The sequence below is a fragment of the Amphiura filiformis genome, chromosome 20 (genome assembly GCF_039555335.1).
Source record: "Amphiura filiformis chromosome 20, Afil_fr2py, whole genome shotgun sequence".
Lineage (NCBI taxonomy): Eukaryota > Metazoa > Echinodermata > Ophiuroidea > Amphilepidida > Amphiuridae > Amphiura > Amphiura filiformis.
The window spans coordinates 42,631,894-42,652,885 of record NC_092647.1 but is presented as its reverse complement, the minus strand read 5'-3'; the positions used below and the strand labels follow the sequence as shown (position 1 = coordinate 42,652,885).

Below are 20,992 nucleotides of genomic sequence, written 5' to 3'. Positions count from 1 at the left end.
TTGGTGCCTCAGAAATTGGGAGGTAAAGGAAATGTTGATTGGGTGTAAAGCTACACATGTTATATCTTTTAACCAATCGATTGATCGATGGATTGATCATTTGGATCAAACAATCATCTGATAGCATTGGTTCTTTCAAGTTAAAAATTTAACTTTTTCAATGTATGTATACTTTTGAAGGAAATAAATAATCTGATTAACAAACAAGTGAGCGAGAATGCAAGCAAACAAACAAACAAACAAAACCTTTGTTGTTATATTACCTAGTTGTAATTATATTGACTAATGTCATCAGGGATGCCTATGCATGTGTGTATAAGTTTATCTGTTTATTTGTAATGAAGGTAAGTGCAGTATTTACTCCTTTTCAATGTTTTTCAAAATTATGTTTTATCAATCTATGCTTTTTATCATGTGTCGGTGTGTCTGTGTGTCTCTCTCTCTGGTACTCTGTAATTTGATTGTACAGTCCAACCTCTCTTTAATATCCGGACCTCTTTTATATGGATCTCTCTGTTATCAGGCTGTGAAATTTTCAGAGGAAAACATATTTTTGATGATTTAACACCTTAATTCCATGCTCTGAATGCTTAGAATGACATCTATATTGCACTCTAAAGCCATCTTTTAGTGCTATTATCCCATATTAGCACAATCTTTTGTTGTTACAATGTCAGTCCTTGGAACTTTCAATACAGAATTACATGTAATTCACTTATCCGGATTTTTCACTTATCCGGATAATGCTTGGTCCCATCATGGCCGGATAAAAGAGGTTGGACTGTACATGTATTTGTCCATTTTGTATGTATTTAATACAGAGTAATATTTCATGTAATTTGGCCTTAGCAATATCTGAATCTGCTAATTCTGATTTTGAATCCCACATACTTTGTGTTGATGTCTCTTTGATTAACGAGGGCATCATGACCAATGACCACAGATGGAGGCATACCAGCCAGGACCATTTCTAATCATTCCCCTGAGTAGAATTCATTCTCACAATTCACGCCATCATTAATCACTACATGTAGCCGAGGACTGACAATCTGAACAATGACACCACCTTTTATTTTTCCTAAAACTATCACGACTTATCATAAAAAGAAGCATTTTGGCATATTGCCTTCAAAATGTGTTTTCCATTTTCAAATTTAGCGTAGGAATATACAGTCACACAATTTTGCACTTTAGTATTTAAAATTATTTGTGTGAGATGCGTGTATAAAAGGGTTAAATGGGTATAATTAGCTTTTAAGACAAGGAGAGAGCAATCAATTATTAGGCTATTCCAGTTGACATCCATACACCCTATGGAAGACATGACCTTAATCTTTCACACCGGGAGTGGGAATTTCAAATATGGTTACCTGAATGGGCGACTCCATTTGAAATCTACACCCCCTGTGTGTGGTATTAAGGTCATGTCTTCCACAGGGGTGTATGGATTTCAACTGAAATAGCCCATTTGATGTCAAACCAGTTTAGTGTTGATTTTCTGTCAACATCATGTTCAAAGGTTGCTTCAGCGGACTGACAACTCAGTATAAGGTCACAATATAAATAGCATGCATACACATGCTCAACTTGTATTGAATAATGTTTGAGTATTTAAAAGGTGGTATGATTTCAATGATACAATAGTTGTAATCATAACATTGATGAACTGGACATTCATTTTTTAAACAGGCATCTAATAAAACATTGAATTATAAATGTGAACACACCCCACTCCCTTCGTGCTATGCACAAAATTAAGTGCAATTTCTACTGCTCTGTTGTTACAGTGCCCTCAACAGTCACTATAGACCATTGCATTAAAACACCCTTTCACAGACACATTAATTAGTTTTAAAATGTCCACATGTTGTTATTTGTAATCCATTAGTTTCGCTAGTGGCTACTACTTACTCCTTAACTGAAGTGCCATATATTCTCTAATAAACATTTTCGAAAGGGGTGTTCATTAGGTTAATTTCAATGGTAATTCCCATTAAAACATTGCTAGTACCGTCTGGAAGTTCTGCAGTGCTCCATAAACAATACAGTTCTACAAATACTAATGTTGATCAAAATGGCTGCTAATAACTTGGATATAATGAAATCAGCCATTGCATTTTTGAAAATACAGGTACTGTATGGACAGCCTTTGTATCGGGGCACGGAATAAGAATTCCTAATTTCTTATTTCTCGAACCACAGACTAAGAGTAAAATTTATTGTACAATTGATTTGTTGGGAGTGGCCTTTCGTTTCCTTGCTCTTTTTCTTCATTGTTTCATTTTAGTTTTCTCTACATATAGGCCAGCATGCTTATATAAGCCTCAGGACCCATGTGTGTGTCCACCCGATTGGTTAAACAAACAAACAAATAAAGATATGTCATCAATGAGCAAGGTCTTAAAATCACCATAGGCATGTATATCTTGTAGAGTTTGATCAATGGTAAAAGCAGTCAAATTGTTATAATATCTTGTTGCTCCAGCAATTCTTCATCAGGACTCCCGCATTATCTATTCATGGAATCACCATTTTCACAAACAAACAAACAAACAAACAAACAACTAAACAAACAAACAACTAAACAAACAAGTAAACAAGCAGACAAACACATAATACAAACCTTGTTTAGAAATGATGATCTCATCATCATGTCCTGGTCGGCTATACCATAACGTAAAGCACCGTCCTGTGTCCTCTGTACAGAGTATGGAAGAATTATCTGGTTGTACCTTGCCTAGGACTTGGTCGGAATCTCCCCCTTCTCCGATAGTGTTACCAAATGTGATCCCTTTATCATTCTGGTTGTGGTAGGCACAGTATACATTTTTGGAAGAAGCTGTCTGAACGCCTGTAGTTAGACAAAATGGAAATAAAAAGAATATTAATAGTTTGGTTGCTACATTTATGTTGACATTTTCATCATATTTCTACAACAAATCAACATTGGTAGCACATCCTTATTTTCAGATACCCCAAGAAAGTAGTAAATCATTTTTTGATATCTCACACAAATATCTTCATACTTTTGTCATAACATTTTTGAATGTCATATTGCCCTCTTAAGGTGGTACTACACCCCTTGATAAATTTGTGACTATTTTTGCATTTTTCTCAAAAACTAATAAAACACTGGTAACAACAGTTATGTATATTATAGGGGCAAGGAATCCTGTTACTACACTGGAATTTCAGTGACTCAAGACAAGTAGTTATTGATTTATTGATCAAATATTGGGTTTCCCTCATTTTTGACTGTAACTCCACAACTGTTGTCTGTGCTGAAATAACATTTTCAGTGCAGTAGTTGTAGTCCTTGCCCCTATAATATACATAATAATACTTGTCACCAATGCGCTATAATTATTGAGAAAAATGCAAAAATAGGCACAAAATTGGGCAGGGGTGTAGTACCCCCTTAATGATATCACCACTGGGACACATGGATTTTAAATAAAAATGCAAAAAAAAAAAAACTTTCTAATTCAAAAACAAAATCCAGTCTTTAGGCAACAAAAAAACCCAAAAAACCAACCATGTTCTGTGGCCCAACTGACACAAATTTTGCACTTAGATTTTTTTAACTGTATAAAACTTAAAACAGCCAGTTTTGGGCCTAAATTGATTGATTTTTGACATTTTTTTCTTTTTATGGCTTTTCTGCGATTTTCTTAGAGTACAATGTAGTTTTGCCTCTTTTAGAAAAAAATCTTGTCTGACTGACCCTACTTGGCAAGTCCATCTGCCCTTAAAACATTTTTTTCCCTGTCGCCTTATTTGTCCCCTCTTAATGAATTCAAAACTGAATTTACATTCGGTCAATGAGCAAATGAGCCATTGCTTTTTGACCAGAGGCTGTGTGAGAGTGTTTTCTGCTGCTTTGGAAACTATTCTGTGATTCAGTTCTTTCATACCAATTCCTCCCACCATGGAAAATGGATACTGTACCGTTTTGAGTACAAGTACCTTTGTCATATTTCCATAAAATATACCGTACTGACTCGAGTATAGTCCCAACCCGTTTGGGGGTGAACATTTTCAAAACAAAAAAAATTGTAGGCCTATGTGTTTTGAATAAATTTGTACTCATGTCAGGTAGACTCTATTAATGATTTCAAAATGCATTGAATTTGTATGCATTTTGAAATCATTAATATTATTTTTTTTAAATCAATCATGAATGATCCTAGCATTTAGCTCTAGGTCCAGGGACACTCTAAAGCCACAAAAAAAATTTTGGGGTAGGACTTTACTCGAAGGTGGAACTATACTTGCGTCAGTACGGTAATTATTCTGGGGCAATTTGAAGCATGCACTTTAAGTAGCCAGACGTCAACCTGTTGATCAGCCCAATTATGAATGAGACACTACGATATGTGGCGCCCACCCTTAAGATATGATTCATAAATGTCATAATCATCATAATTATTACGGAGGTAATTAATTTGATAACAGGTAAACCACAATTTTCTAATGAGTTTCCTTTCTAATAAGAGTTTAATATCCTTGGATTAGCAACAAGACATCAGGCTTTCATTTTGAGAACTTGCCCATTCTGAGGCAGTTGAGAGTTTAAAATGCAGTCCTGCAAGACATTGTACACACAACCGAGTGTGAGGCGTTCAGCCGTTCAACCGAGCACACAACCTCTCTGGATAGTATAGCAACAGAGCCCGAAAGTAGTGCTACCCACATACATGAATCATGAGAGAAAATTATGAACTGATCAGACTATGCATGAAATGATGTCATTTGTAGTCTAGATGGCTAGATGTAGTTACATCACAGCTTTTCCAAGAAAACCATTTCCTCAATACCAAAAGTTCTTGGCCAATACCATGAATACTGATGGCAAGTATGATCCATATTAGCAAAATAATTGAAGATGAGTATGATGGAGAGTACATGTAGGTTTGTGGAGTATGTGATGTTGCATTACAATGCTGCTCCACATATGGGTTGTTACATTGATATATTATTTCTGAATTTTTGAAATGCATCTTTTTATAGAGCTATATTTGCAGACATGTGTATCTTGGTACAATCAAGATATAGATTAGGCACGGAGTTTCAAGCGATTTAAAAGCGGCAAAATCGCTGGCCACTTTTTTCAAAATGCTTGGCGAATGCGCTAAAATGCTTGATCGCCTGTTTTCAATGCAAAACACGAAAAAAACATCGGTAAAACAATGGCATGTCAATCAATTACGAACGACTTCCGGTTCATTTCCAGTTTCTGGAAAAAATAAAAAATAAAGATGGCGACCATCACAAATCGTCGATCGAAATGTTGAAAGCAAGGACAAATTTCCCCACATTATGCTTGGTTTAATGATCGTTATTTGTATTTTGATGTACATAAGTGAAGTTAGAACCAATCTTGCGTGAATTTTCTTGTAAATGCTGCCGATTTGGGGCATAAAATCGTAAGTTTTAACTTTAAGCTTATCGATGGGTCAAAATCGTGAACATTCTCGATGGAATCCAAAATGCGCTTTGGACACCCAAATGCGCGAAAATGTGCGCTTTTGCGCGAACCGCGCGAAACTCCGGTGCCTAATATAGATGAATCACTAAAATCCTGTATAGAATGTCCATTCATTATTTATTTTGTGGGAAGCGATAAATTTTCCTTCTGAGTTAAACACATTTCCCACAATTCCTTACATTTATATGTTTCTTTATTTGAAAAAGCAAACTTTCCCTCTAAATGTCAGAATTTTCCATGAAAGAGTTTCCTAGCTAAGGAAAAACTTTGTTTGAAGATTTGACAATAATGTCATTCAATATTTAAAACCGTACAAGAATGCTTTGAAGAATAAGACAAATACAACCCATGAGACTTTTGTTTTGTTGGAAAGGGGGGATATATGCTCTACATACATGCCAGGTAAACAAATCGAAACCCACTAGTTGAAGCCACTTATAAAGGCAAGTCCCCATACTGTGATAACATATATCCTGAAATGTTATACACAAGTAACCTTTTTAGTGTTGGCCGATCCAACCCAAGATCGGATCTGCCGATCTCCGATCTGAAAATTAGCAGATCGGGCCGATCCGATCCCGATTCAGATTCCTTAAATGTTATTCTACAACCAGTACAAGTTCATTCAAGTCGGGCCCCAGTAATGTTAACGGTCAAAGCTTAATTCCCCAAACCTGTAACTATGTAATATGATGACCGTTTTAGAGGTTTTTCATGTCAATATCAACCCAAATAAAATACCATTTTACACCCCAAGTCTAGGCCCCGTAAAACCCGTGATTTTTAAGGCAAAATCCGTGAGGTCATTTGACAAAAACGTGATTTCCGTGATGTCACAAATTCCAACCAAAACCGTGAAAACACGTGTGAAAATACCGAATGCGTGACGATCCCGTGCCTAAAATAAACATGACTAATTTTCAAAACGGAAAATTAAGTTGTTTTGCCGACAAGTTTAGATCACCACGTATTTAAAAAAAAAAAGCTTACATTCTTGCCTCATCATCATGCTTTAAAACGGTTCCATCTGAAGCTGGTAGATAAAACGTAACATTCTGTCTATTTCCAGAAACCCATCTCAAAATAATCCAGTTGAAAGCTTGACATTTGCGTTTTCCAATAAAAATTAATTCCAAAAACTTTCCGTGTCTGTTGATTTTCTGTGTGAATTTATATTTCTTTTAAATCCCGAAATAGCGTGCATCATGCTTTTTTTTTTCGTCAAGCTAGCTGTTGCGCATGTGCATGAACTTGTTTTTGATGCGGTCGAAGCAGGATGAGCACGTGGTCCGGTCGCAATCATGAGCTCAACTTTGGCACCGACCGCCCAAACACGCCGACATGAGTGCAGACAGCGGCAAATCATAAACAAAAGGGGCACAACTTGGACCGTAATTAACCTGAGAATTGGGTCACGATTGTAAACAAACACTCTACACAGAAGACAGCGGCGAATCATAAACAAAAGGGGACACAACTTGGACCGTAGTTGACCTGGGAATTGGGTCATGATAAAATGTTATTCAGCCAAGGAATGTTGTGGTTATTGTAAACAAAACATTCTATACAGAAGCGTGTTATCTTTATTTACATTTTAATTTTTTAATGTGTTCAAACTTCAATATTTATTTTACTTTGTTTGAATTCAGAATATTAAGATAGTACATTCATTCACGATTAAATAAATTGTTAATTGAATTTCTAACAACATTTTTTTACTGATGCTGATCAAATCAAATATACAGTCCCAGCGTTACTCACTCAGTGCCTCCGATTGTCGGAAGTTTAATCATTAATCCATTTCTCTTGATTGTTTTATTCTTCTTTCTTCTCCGCGAATCAACTTTGATTTGCGTGTTTACCAAGTTAGGCGAATCACTGCGCGAATTGATTCGATGACCCTGCAGCTAAATCAGCTCCATCGATATTATAATAATTCATGCATATGACGTATTGGGGAATACCGCGGAATTCCCATCCTGATTGGTTGTGCAGAGTTGTTTACAGAAAGAATTCACGTGTTCGGAGATTAAGAGATGAAATCGTCCGTGTGAAGAGGAATAGCGAGAATGTGGGCGATTCTAAAATAACATGCCCTCAAATTCACCTTGGGAAACCCGACATTGAAGGGCGCAGGGACTTCACGTGTCGACTGTTAAAGTGTTTACAAATTTTTCCCAGGGACGCACTGTACAGTCGGGAGTGTTGTCACTGAGTGGATAATATTTTGTGGTTTTATTATACAATGGACAATGGAATGTAGAGGCGAACCACTTATGAACTGCTTTTTGGGGAGTCCCCTGCACACGTCATTACATCATCGCTGCATGCTTTCACTGTTGAATAAATTTGACCTTGATTGTTTGTTTACATTTTAATTCGGTCTATCAAAGGGTGGATACATAGGCCTACATAAAATACAGTATGAAACGACATGATTCTTGCGGTGGTAACAACGTTTTTTGGAAATATATTGGCATTAAATAGTAGTAATGTTACATAAGAAAGTAATGGTAAGCTTAAAGAATTGTTGTGTACTTTTATTACTGTCAAGTTCAGAGATCGGTAAGCTAGATCGGCAACTGATAGCTCATCTGCCGATTCAGATTCAAGGCCGATGCAGTCCATATCGGCACCGATCTCCGATTCACAGATCGGTATCGGCCAACACTAAACCTTTTCTAGGGCCACAAGATATCCTTTGCCTAGGGAATGATATTGGTTACCGAGTTTTGTATTAAAAACTGACACTTAGACGTCCACTCATCATTACATAGGCATCTTTTAAAACCTCCCTACGGCACTTTGCAGGTGCGCATAATGAAACTCTTGACCGCTAGCCGTTAGGAATCTTGACCATTAGCTTGCAGCGCATAATCTTGCTTACTGGCCCAGTATTGTTTTACTTGCTAATTTGCCACACTCAGTAATAACACTGTTTATGGGGCACCGGCATATGGGTAATATTGGTGTGTGGGGCACCGATTTATGTTGAAGGAGGTGAAGAAAATACATAAATTTTATAACATATCAAGAAGAGACGATACAAAATTGGCTGAGTGTTGCACTTTTAGCTGTCTACCAAAACATACACATTCTGTGCAATGCTACATCTCCCAGTATTAACATTATTTTATAAACAAGGACATGATTTACTCAAATGTCTCCACTTTCCCATAAGTTTAAACACACATGCTTGTAGTTGGGTGGAATCATCAGCTGAGTGAAAGAAGTCATAAGTGCTTTGTTATGCACTTATGATCTTCTTGCATTGACAAAATATACCCTTCTCACTTTGTGAAATTGTGATACCGTATTTCCATGAATACTGTCGCCCCTTCAATTAAATGTCCCCTCACCACTTTTTCAACCAAGATGTTTCAAACATGCTAATATTTCCATGCTATCTTGTGTTAGCTTACCAAGGTGCACACATGGTGTCGGTAATTCATGAATATCTGGTTGTAAACCCCGGAAGTGAACCGGAAGTCATCGTTCCCATTTCAGCGTGAGTTTCAAGCTTACCTATTGATTTTAACAGGAATTTTTCTTCTAAAAATGACCTCTAATAAACACCCCCTTTTGAAAAAAACTGCACTGCCTGGGCCGATTATTCGAACAAATACAGTATGTCTATATCCTTTCTCAGCTGAAAAAGATTGACCTAATGCAAGGGGGATAGTCTATTTTTATACATGCAAGCCATTTTAACTTAAGTCCCGAAACACAACCCCTTGCCTGCAAAAAGAATATCCATCCTGCCTATGGACCAGCACACACACATACATGTACACCCAGACAAAACTATAATACCACATCTGTTCATCTGACAAAACTAAAGATATCATTATCTTCCTTTAATTCAACTGACCTTTCAAACATTGCTTACGAAATGTATATTATCATACAATGTATTTAATGTTGTCACATACATGTAAGCCTAAAGAAATGTATTATGTATTTGATATGTATTCCCTAAGTCCCCATCATGATCTGAACAAATAGTGCAGGGATGTTGAACTCTAGGTGGACAAAAATACAAATTGTATAAGTTGTACATTTATCGGGGTGGTCTTTGAGTTGGTTTACTTGAAACACTGTAAGCCTTAAAAGACAATTTCAACCTCCTGAAACCAAACCCCACAAAATAATATTTCACTCCCTCCCTCCCACCAATTGATAAAAAGTGCTAAGGGGCTGTGAAATAATTATGAGCCCTCGGAATTTTGTATGGCATCTTTTAAAGGTGCATGACCAGAAAATTTCTGAATGGCCCGCCAAAAATTGCTTGCCCCCCTCTCGGCCTGCCAAAAATCGCTTGCCCCCCCCCCCCTCATCCCGCCAAAAAATCTCCGCCCCCTTTACAAATGCCAAATGTTTTGGATCCCAATTTGCAAACCTTTAAGGTCTAGACATATGTTGTGTGTGCAGCGAGCAGGAAAATTTGCATATTAAGCGTTTCCGTACTGTTTTCCTAAGCCTTTTAGAGCGTTTTATTTAAAAGGTGCCCCATGAATGTGTGCCAAAAATCGCTTGCCCCCCCCCTCAGCTGGCCAAAATTACTTTGCCCCTTTTGGCTCGCCAAAAATTTCTTGTCCCCTCCAAGGCTCATAACTATTGCACAGCCCCTAATAATTTGTAATAGTCTCTTTACTGTATAGAATGTATACATCAGCAATTGTCATGTGTCCTGAAAACGTTAAATACATCTGCAATATGCTCGTCCATCCAAAGGATAAACTTCTCCCTCAACAGAAAGCGGAAGCCATTTATGAAATACCCTCGGTGACTGCCCAAGTTCTTACATTGGTGAAACTGGTGGCCCATTTGGTATCCGACTCAAAGAGCACCAGAAAGAGGTGGAGAAATTTGAATCAAAATCATTTACTCGAGCAAAACGCCAATCATCTGTCACGGACATTCACAAATCCGCCATCACTGATCATGTGGCCTCTACAAATCACTCCATCAATTGGGAGGACTCAAAAGTGATTGATGGTGAAGCCGACAAGACCACCAGGTGGCTGAAAGAAGCCATCTGGATCCGCCCGAAAAGGACAAGGCACTCTAAACAAGGATGAGAGGGCCTACTCACTCAACAACATCTTTGACCAACTCATCATGCCCTCTACGGTACTTCCTGTTCCCTATAAAAGCAAGCAGGCAGATGTGATGAGTTGCCAGTCTGAAGAAGCCACTAGTGTAGTGGTGAAACGTCACTAAAAACATGAGTAAACCAACTTCGTTTTTACTTGGAATTGTTCAAAATGAAAAAAATTCACAGTTAAATACATGTATGTGCCTTTCTGGGTGCATAAGAAATGTATAGCTTTCTATTGCACTTGAATAGCATAACCATTTGTTAAAGAAAATGAGCAAGGAGTCATTGGGATCAACAATGTCACATTTTATGTTGGCAAAAATGCCCATCAACCTTTAGCCTAAAAGGGTAAACATTTGCCTGCTGCCCCCTTAACCCCCCCCTCCCCCACCACCACTAAAAAACCATAGTACTACACAATTATTAGAAACATAAATCCATAACTATTATGTTTGTTAAGGAGCCACCAATTGGCCAGAGGATGATTTAAGGAAGCCCCATCATGCACTGCAAACATGTTATCATTAGAGTTTATACTGCCACTTTACTTTTCAAATCCCATTGAATTCTGTGCAAAAGATGTTGTTTACGAATTGTGCGTGTGTCATTATTACTTGGTCGATTTCAGAACAAAAGTGATGTATGCATAAAGGATAATTCACACCTTCTGTAGGTAACATGAAATCGACTAGCATTTTGAATGCGGTTTTATTGTAAATATATCAGTCCAAATTCAAATTTAACCATGCCCGTCAATGCAATGTGCGAGCAGTGGTGTCATGTTCACTCTCACAGCTGTGCTAACTGCAAGTCAACACAGTGGCGTGGTGGGAAGTGCTTAAATCATACTCTGCCAATTGGCAAAGACCATTTATGACACAAGTTGGTTGCTATTAAGAAAACACAAAAACCTCAATATCCCAAGTCTAGTCTAGACAAACGACCTGGATGAAAAATACAATTGTGTTCTTAATACCACCAAACCATTAGGCCTATTGTAGTCAGACAAATTGAAATAAAAAACACATTCTTAACAAACCTAAATTTTGATATTCTCTCTCTTCACAATTTTATCCATTAGGCCTACGTGTATTTATATAAAACAAATTAAAATAAAACACACACAAACACTGATGCAATAATGTGATGCGATTAAGCAAAATCAGACGGAACTCGGAAATATTACATTTTCAGTTTCTTATAGGATAGTAAAAAGCATTTACAAAGCTGCATTTTGCAGAAAATCCCATTGGAATTGAACAACCAATTCCAAAGATATGATCAACTAACAGGAAACGAATGGAAATAATTCCTTTGTTTGGCTATATGCAGTATTTCCGAGTTCCGACTAACTTTGCTTGATCGCATGGGAGTTTTCTTCTAATACTAACATCTCAGTTTGATGAGGAAAATGGGGAATGTGGCTGTCGGTCTCAGGTCATGCACCTTTAAAAGACAACTCACAAAAGCCAGTATTTGCAAAAGTTGACAAGTTTTGGACTAAAATAAATGTTCAATTAAGTCCTCTATCTTTGTGAATACCATCAATTATAAAAGCATCACCAGAAATAATCACAAGATTACAACTTTGTGACATTTTTCAACAATATGATACTGGAAACGTTCTAATTCAGAACTTCACCTCATCCACTAGTATTATCACGTGCACATCAGCAATTTATCATTGTAAAATGGTGTTATGGCGAAGTCAACTCCTTACAAATTTGCAATCTAGAAAATCAGTGTCAAAATCAATGTATTTGTCTCGAATCAACAGTAAATCTTCAACTTTAGTCAACAGAATAGATCTAGATGTATGCAAGAAGCCATATACACAAGTACACAGCTAATCATATTCTTTATCCAACAAGATGCATGCGCGCCTTGAGTACATGTATGTGACTAGTTTTCTTAAAATAAATAGCCTTCTTCAAAATCTATGCTCGCATCATACTGTAAAGCAAGAAATGTTAGTGTGCATAAATGTTTGAAGAATTTTGCAAGTGACATAGATTCACCAAATTTTCATGCCCATAATTATTTATTTTCCCTGCAGGTTCTAAGAACAAAATATACAGATTTTGTGAAAATTACATGCTGCAAAAAATATGGTTCTTTTCAAGCGCAAAAATTTAGTACTGCGAAAATATTGTTCTTTTTGCAGATTTTCCGATGGTGGAGCAAGCAGCTGATGGCATCGAATGTGGGCGCACTACTCGATAGTGCGCAACGATGCAAACACACAGACGATAAATCAACCTTGATCGCATATCAGACTGGCCTTTGTATTTTGTTAATGTATGCGGGCAGCCTCGCTGTCCACTGACTGGTCATCAGACTGACCACAGGATGAAATTGTAAGCAAGATGCAGCTGAAACAGGATGACTAATTTTTGATGACAGAGATAAGTCAGGATCTACCAATAGAGTAGATTTCATGCAGCTAGAGATTACAGGCTTCAGACATCAAGACCATCTTTTACCCAATTTCCACATCTATCTGGGGCGGTGCCAGGGTAAATTTGCAGGGGTGACAAAATTAATTTGGGGTCTAGGGTTGATGGGGAATGGGGCAATGCACCATGAAGATTTGTAACATATGAAGTGTACAAGAAGCCTCTAAAAGGCACACAATTATTTAAATTTTAGTCATGTTTCGAATCATAGGGTGGGTACTGGGTACCCACCAGACCACCCCCATTTTTATAAGACAAAAAGTGGAAATGATGTAAAGATGAAGCTGTTAATTATCTTAAATTGCAAGCACTACTACATCAGTCCATGTGACTCAATTGTTTTAGAAAAACTGTTATCAGTGACTTGCCGAACCAAAAAATTCATCAAAATTCAGATTTATGAATTTTATTTCACGGAACAAACTTTATGCTTACTGCTCAAAACGGATAAATGGAAAACATTAAGGCAATCAGTATCTGATAAAAGATAAAATCTTGACATCAAAACTAAGATAAAGTATGTCCACATATTTTTATTGGGTGAGTGAGGCTGTCGATTTCGGTATAACTGGATGACACAGAGGATAGCAGACTAAAGCAAGTTGTTTATGCTTAATGATATAAACATTAAACATGAAATAATTTTATGATCAAATTGACCTACATTAAGTCCGATTCAGACTCCACTTATCGCGCTGCGATGCTTTAAAAACTGAAATCTGAGCCAGGTTTTTACGAGCTTGGCGTTGAAAATTCTCATCGCACTGTGCAAATTTCTTCAGCGATGAGAGTTGAACTTTGTTAAATTTTCTTCGCACCACGCTGCGATATCACAGCCGTCCACGCTTGTGATTGGCTGCTGACAAATCATGGTCGGCAGAATGACCACATAAGGAGATGCAGACCCCACGTTCTCTCTCTACGCAATGTAATTGATGCAATGAGGATCAGGGCTGATACCTGTATTCGTCAAGGGGGCATTCAGACTCCACATCGCTGCGATGTGGAGACAGTGGAGTCTGAATCAGACATTATATTTGTTGATGTTTGGTGGTTCAGTTACACTAAATATCAACATAAAATTTCTGTAAGGTAATATGTTTTTGATGAAACAAATATGACAAGTCTCAAAATATGATGCAACAAAAATATGGAAGGAAAGGTATTCCAACTAATATTTTAACCAAGATGTAGTCATATTGTCTGGACAGAGCTAATGCTATTGGTCTGACTGGACTACCCATTTGACCAACATACCCACTATTGGTGTAAATGGTCAAGCTGAAATAATAAGAATTTCCTGATGCAGTATGATGAATATTTAATCAACCATATAACTGGAGACATAGTGAATTATTAATGCAAAAAGCGATTTAAAGTGGAATACAGGGTGTCCCAGAAAAAATTACCGGGTGAATAAATTTGGACGTAAGTCGAGAAATAGACATCAGAATCCAAAAATCTAACAATCAACATGTAGCCCATCTTATTCTCCATCTCATACGCTAATTTTACTGGAATCGGTTGACTGATTGCGAAGAAATGAGTGATTACATAACGCATGCGTCAATTGACTTCATTCCAAGTTTGAGTCTTTCAACACAATGTGCACTAGTGGCTAATTGTTATGGTCTTCATATTTTGCTCGGTGAAATCCTTTTCATTCTTTTTAAACAATCTTTTTCTTGCAAAACATTTAATTAAGTTTTGCTCAAACTTGAAAACCTTCCCGATATTGAAAATGAATGATGATCGGTACTTGTAAAATATCTTTTTTCGTTAATGTTAATATAAAATTTTGCATAAAGAATTATTGCATAAAGAATTCCAGCCGGCTTAAAAATTTCTCACACACATTAATGTTTTTGGAATATTTCCAAGATATTGTAATTCAAAGTTTAAATCATTTAAAACTTCAATAAGGCTCATATGGCTCATATGTTCTTTGGAAAGTTAAAATATAACATATTTGCACAACCTAAATTATTAAAGTTGGAAATTGCAGAAATCAAAGTTTTCTCAGACAAACTGTTATTCATCTTCAGTGAAAGCATGAATAACATAACCCCGTCGGATTATAAAATAGATAATGTGGACTAAATTTAATGAGATACACAAACTTTTGGAAACGGTGAGCAAGTATGAAAAAGGTGCCTGTTAATCAAACTTGGAATGAACTGCATTGATACGCTCATTATGTAATCATTAATTTCTTAAGAACCAGTCAACCGAATCAAATAAAATGTTCGTATGTGATGCACAATAAAATAGGCTATGTGCTACATTTTATATTTTTGATTCTGATGTCTATTTCTCGACCTACGTTCATTTTTATTCACTCGGTAATTTTTTCTGGGACACCCTGTATGAGGCTTTTTTTTTGGAAAATTAGATAATGCTCACTGAGCATGTTGTAAACAGATTGATTAGGGTAGGGCAAAGTAGTACAGTGATAAATATATCTTTTGTTTTTAGCAAATCGGACGCACGGTTGTCAAAATACATTAATTTACATTTTCTTTGTATCTTGTTATTGTTTTATCATTAATCAATGAAGTTAATGAGCTAAAATGACTGCAAAAACTCATGAATATGCAATTTTTGGATACGTTTGACTACAAATCAATGCATAATGTTCAGGGTACTTTTCTTTTTGCAGACTTTTGCCTTGAAACTTTGTCAAAGTATTTCTAATATGTTTAATTCAAATGTATTATAGTCTGGCTGCCCTCTAATTTCCATATTTGCATAATTAATTAGCATTTATGCAAATTAGCTCAAATTGTACCAGTTTCATTATGAAGTCAGGTAGACACTAGCCATGATCAGAAAATGATGAATTTATCTAAATACAATTTATCTCAAAGTTCTATTTGACAAAAGATAATTCAACCTGCCACTGTATGAATTTAAAGGCCCATATAAAAACAACAGATGTGGAAATAGCAGTATAAACTGACCAATAGTCTACCAGTTGTAGTCCAACTAATTCATGGCATATAAGATGGTCTAGGGGAAAGTTGGCCCATATTTGCAAGACTATCCTTGCCTTCAAGGTGAAACAAACCTACTCATGTTACCCTCTGGCCATGGGCTGGCCTGGTGCCATATCTTACCCAGGGAAAGATGACATTCCAATATATGCCTTTAAAGACCTATGACCCTCCTACTATAATTACTGGTAATCAATGTGATGCAATTAGCAAACATGTATCCCATGTAATTACACAATAATTGAAGATATTACCGTAGTTACAACTGAAGGGATTGAATAGGTTCAAAAGATTGGGGTTGTGTTCCAAAACAAGGTTGAGATGAACATACATGTAATTGCCCATGGAATAGGAGGGGGCACTCACTAAAAATGGGTGACAGGGATGTGCCGCCACATTGACCCCCCCTTTTTTCAACCCCCTCTCACCCAATGACCCCCTTTTTTGTTTTACTGATATCCCTTTCACCCAATGACCCCCTTTTTTATTTTCCTGTCACCAAAAGACCCTATTTTTGTCAAAAATTTTGGAAATTTTTTTGATAATCTTTCACTGAATGACCCCATTTTTGTATCATTTTTCTTAAAAATTTTTGAAAATTTTGTATCCAATTTTTTATCTTGACACAAAATTTTTCTTAGTCTCACTGAATGATCCCCCTTTTTGGTCAGATTTTCCCCAGTCTCCTTGACTAAGACCCCCTTTTTTTGGACCTTCTCTCTGAAAGACCCCCCCCATACACAGGGGTGCAACACCCCCAATTTGGAAAAGTATACAAAAAGCCCCAAAATTTCAGAATTTGTGAGCATGGCAAGCAAAAATATCAGGTTTTTTACACTTTTTTGGACAAAAAAGGTCCAAAGTTTGGAGAGAAAGTCCACTTTTCACAAAATTGCCCCCCCCCCCCTTTGAAAAAAGTCCACTTTTTCAAAATCAGCACCCCCCACCAAATGAAATCCTGCATACGGGCACACATGGTTGAGTATTGTTCCATCTTTGCAACTCAAAATATTATGTTTTCTCAGTTTACACAACAAATACATGTACTAAACAAAATATGTTTTATTTTTATCCCCCTGGTTATAATGTGGGAAAAAATAAAATCATTTTTTACAACAAGTCAAGTTCATTTCAATGCATGCTGTCAAAACAAGTTTGATTCAGAATAATGAACTTTGGACTGTCCTTTATAAAAGGACACAATTCACTCACATGATTATTGATACTAGTATTACAATTTATACTAGTACTACAATCAAATTTCACACCAAAATTTCAAAATGTAAAAGTGATTTAAACAATATTGCAACTATACTGCAATGCTTGCTGTGTTAAATACTATTTAATGTTGGCATGTATTGTGTTTTTAAAGATCCCACAAACATTAATTGTAAGATGCCATTTATTGAAATTTCCATATTTCATAAATTCACAAAATCTGCCATTGTCAATTATAATTGATGTGCAGTTAGAGGAAACCTAGAATGGGGATTTAAGCTTTCCAGTATCAAGGTTGTTGATTTTTTTTTGGAATAAAGCAGTCAAAATTGATAAAATTTGGAGCCAAATATTTTGGCATCAATCATGACCAGTCAGTGTCCCCTTATCTGACAGACACCCCATACACCTCAGACATGTGTAAATAAAAGATAGCACACAAATAAATCTGATTAATGATAATGCATTCTATGTGATACACTTGTTCTAATACTGTATTACTTAGAGATCAATTAATTAACCCATTTCCTTTTCAAGTTCAAGAACTTTTTTATTATATTCCATGAATGGCCAAGAACTTAAAAAAAAACACACATGTTGTTATTAACATTAACCCTAACACGCCAGGCCTATTTGGGCGAAGGGGAAGGGGTGTGTGTGCATATGTGGGCGGGGTGGGGCTGTAGCAAGCAGGGCAGCTAGGGAGACCATGGATGGCAGCCCCACGTTTTGAGAAAATTGCTGTTTTTATTTATATATTGTTATTTGAATTTGAGCATACATTTGTATTTTGGCCGCCCCAATTTTGTGATGTCTGCCCCACATTTTTTTCAACCTTGTTACCACCCTGTTTGAAGGTGTACATGTATGTCTATCTGATATCCATCTGAAATCAGGGTTGATATAAGATCTGAAGCAGGAGCAAATTCTTTTGAAAACTGTTCATGTGTCTTTGTTTTGAACCATCCTGGGCAATTTCACATCAACCTGGGTCAAATGCAGAGCAAAAATGAATATTATGGTGTTCTGAAGATGATTGTGCCTTGGTAATTTGGGGCAATTTTAAATAAAAGTTGTCCCTAGTCATGAAGATTTGCATGTGAACCAGAAGCATTTGCAAGTTCAGCAAGGGCAAAATTGCTTAATTTTGAAGCCTGGTTTAACCCCATGAGAACTACCTGCCGATTGGCCAAAAAGAAGTTTTCATTATCAATTGGACCAATCAGCAACATTGTTAGAATAATTTCACCACACACAAAAAATTGGGATGAATAATTTGCAAAGCTCCATTCTGATTGGTGATTAAAGTGAAGATATCATGTAATTGACCAATCAGAGGCAATGTTAGATCGGCAGGTGCTCAGGGGGTTAAATGTGTTGTTACACACATGCATGTTTCAAGATAAGTTACTTTTACATTTGATTGATAGAAAAATAAATCTTACTTCAGATTCACACAGAAAGTGACCCTCATTTCTTTTAAGTGCTATACAACTCCTTGATGTCACAGGAAAGTATGGACGCACTTAATCATGATCACACTGATGCTTCATCTTAGCAGACAAAGTTCTCTGATGCTACAACACCTCCATGGTAACCCCCCATGAAAACATGTATGAGGTAGATTCTAAAGAATTCGACAAGATTGCAAATTGTAACTGATTCTACAGGGGTCATTGAACTGTGGCATGCGTAATGATGTTAATGAGGGCTTATAGAAACTGTCCCTCAAGTGGCGACAGGCTTTCTCTCTGAACCATTATCTCACTTCCTTTCAACTGACGCCAACTACGCTTACTCGTTTAAGATATAATAGATTTAAGTGAAAAAATTGTGTTGAGATCCATGGAATATTGCCTCAATTTAAATGGGACAAGGGAAAGAATTTTTAAAGTCAATATAAAGGTAAAATTACCTCTTCCAGGAAGCAAGGGTGTATCTTTAGTATGGCCGCTAGGCAAAGAGTGAGAAGAGGGTGTCTATACATTTATTTTTGAAGATGTGCAGGATGTTCATTAGTTTATCTCATGTAACCATACACTCAAGTTCAATTTCCAAGCATGCAGATGTGCACTTTGAAGAACTAGTTCTTACTGCCCACATGTTTATAGACACTTGCATGTACCAGATATTGCTTGCTTGAATCTCACCCCATACTTTTTCTCTCTTTTATTCTTCTTAGTCACTCATTTACATGAGCCTAGATGTACCTACATGTACACATGCAAAAGACGCATGGTTTTATAAAATATCAATTTTTACATTGTTTGCAACACGCTGGTAGGTACATGTAGAAGGAACCATTGACGTCCACAGTTGTGGGGTAGAACTTGGTCAGTTCCCTCGGATCGCGATGTCCATTAGTAGAGGCGCGCGGCGTGCCGGCGCCGAGGTGTAAAGAGGCACGTAGCGCAGACATTGAGGCACTCAGATTGCTTGTACATGGTATAGTCAGACCTCATAATTACTTGTGCTATTGGCAGAGGCTCTATACTATAGCTATTGTGGGGTTGCTCTGCTGTTTTTGTGTATGGGTTCTCATTTGCCGATCTTTACAAATGCACCCCCACACAATCTCAATTTCAGTATTGACATAGGTGCGTATTTTGCTGGTCACAGTATCGAATCGTCTGCGTAAAGTGAATCATGCAGAGCGACACACATACATGTAGCACATGCATACAAGGGTAGTTTGTTGGTACACTTGCAGCGCATTAACTGCAAAAAAGCATTTTCACTACCTAACTTGAGGTGAAGAATAAATGTATCATGACCCAATATCTGACACCATTTGGTTGTTGACAATTCAACTCCTTCCAACCATTTTCTCTAATTCTATTTCAGAGCCTATTTCCCAGGTAACCAATGCCGGCAGCAATTAAACCAAATCAAATTTTACAACTAAACATTATTTTCTCTCCAGTGCACTTCAATGCAGACAGCAAAATGTCACAGGTGAAAGGATAGTACAATGACTTAAATGCGATAGAATGAGACGACAAACTGTGTGTTGGCGTACCGACTAAAATAATAACTGGCACATGCAGGGAGTTCCCCGTTATTATTCAATACTACATTAATTCTCAATTTTGAGGCCCTGCCGAAATGTGATGTTCATTCAACGGTGTATCAGACCTGAAACTGACCATTTGTGAAAAAAGAGGAAAATGCTTTTAATAAGAGGAAAATAGCGCAAAATCATCATAAAAAAGCTCAAATTGGGCTGAAAATAACAAATAATGCGTAAATTTCAGGAATAAAAAAGAGGAAACCAGCTAAATAGAAGAAAAGTTTCAGATGTGGTGTATCCAACATATGAAATACAGACAGCAATTAAAAAGATGATCCCATATTGGATAATCAACTTAGAAAAGACAAAAAAATCCATGAAGCATGAAATCCTCATAGACATTTGGAGCTCAAACATTCTCATCTCCAAGAGCAGAATTCTTTAATTAACCCCAATACGCATTAAAATGATGACCTCTGACTGTATATGTGAGTGTGTATTCTACCACTTGAGTTCAAATTTTGAGCTATGATTGTCAAATGGCAGTTATAATGAACAAACTACATTATGCATGGTCCGCATTGAGAGCAGAAACATGTGGGAGAGGATTTCACATTCATCACTTCCAGCCCAGTCCAATTTGCATTTTTGGAAATTAAAATTATAAAAAAAATATCCCAAGTCTATGATCAGGTGTGCAAATGTAAGACTTCATCGGTAGGATTA

General features: G+C 36.8%; 1 protein-coding gene across 1 annotated transcript in view; it reads right to left on the bottom strand.

Annotated features, from left to right (window-relative positions):
• The window catches only part of LOC140143127 (bone morphogenetic protein receptor type-2-like), a 129,373-nt gene that overhangs the window by 69,666 nt on the left and 38,715 nt on the right, over positions 1–20,992 (bottom strand). Inside the window, exon 3 of the mRNA XM_072165182.1 lies at positions 2,624–2,851. Coding sequence (XP_072021283.1) covers positions 2,624–2,851 — 228 coding nt within the window. The remainder of the gene's footprint in view (positions 1–2,623; positions 2,852–20,992) is intronic.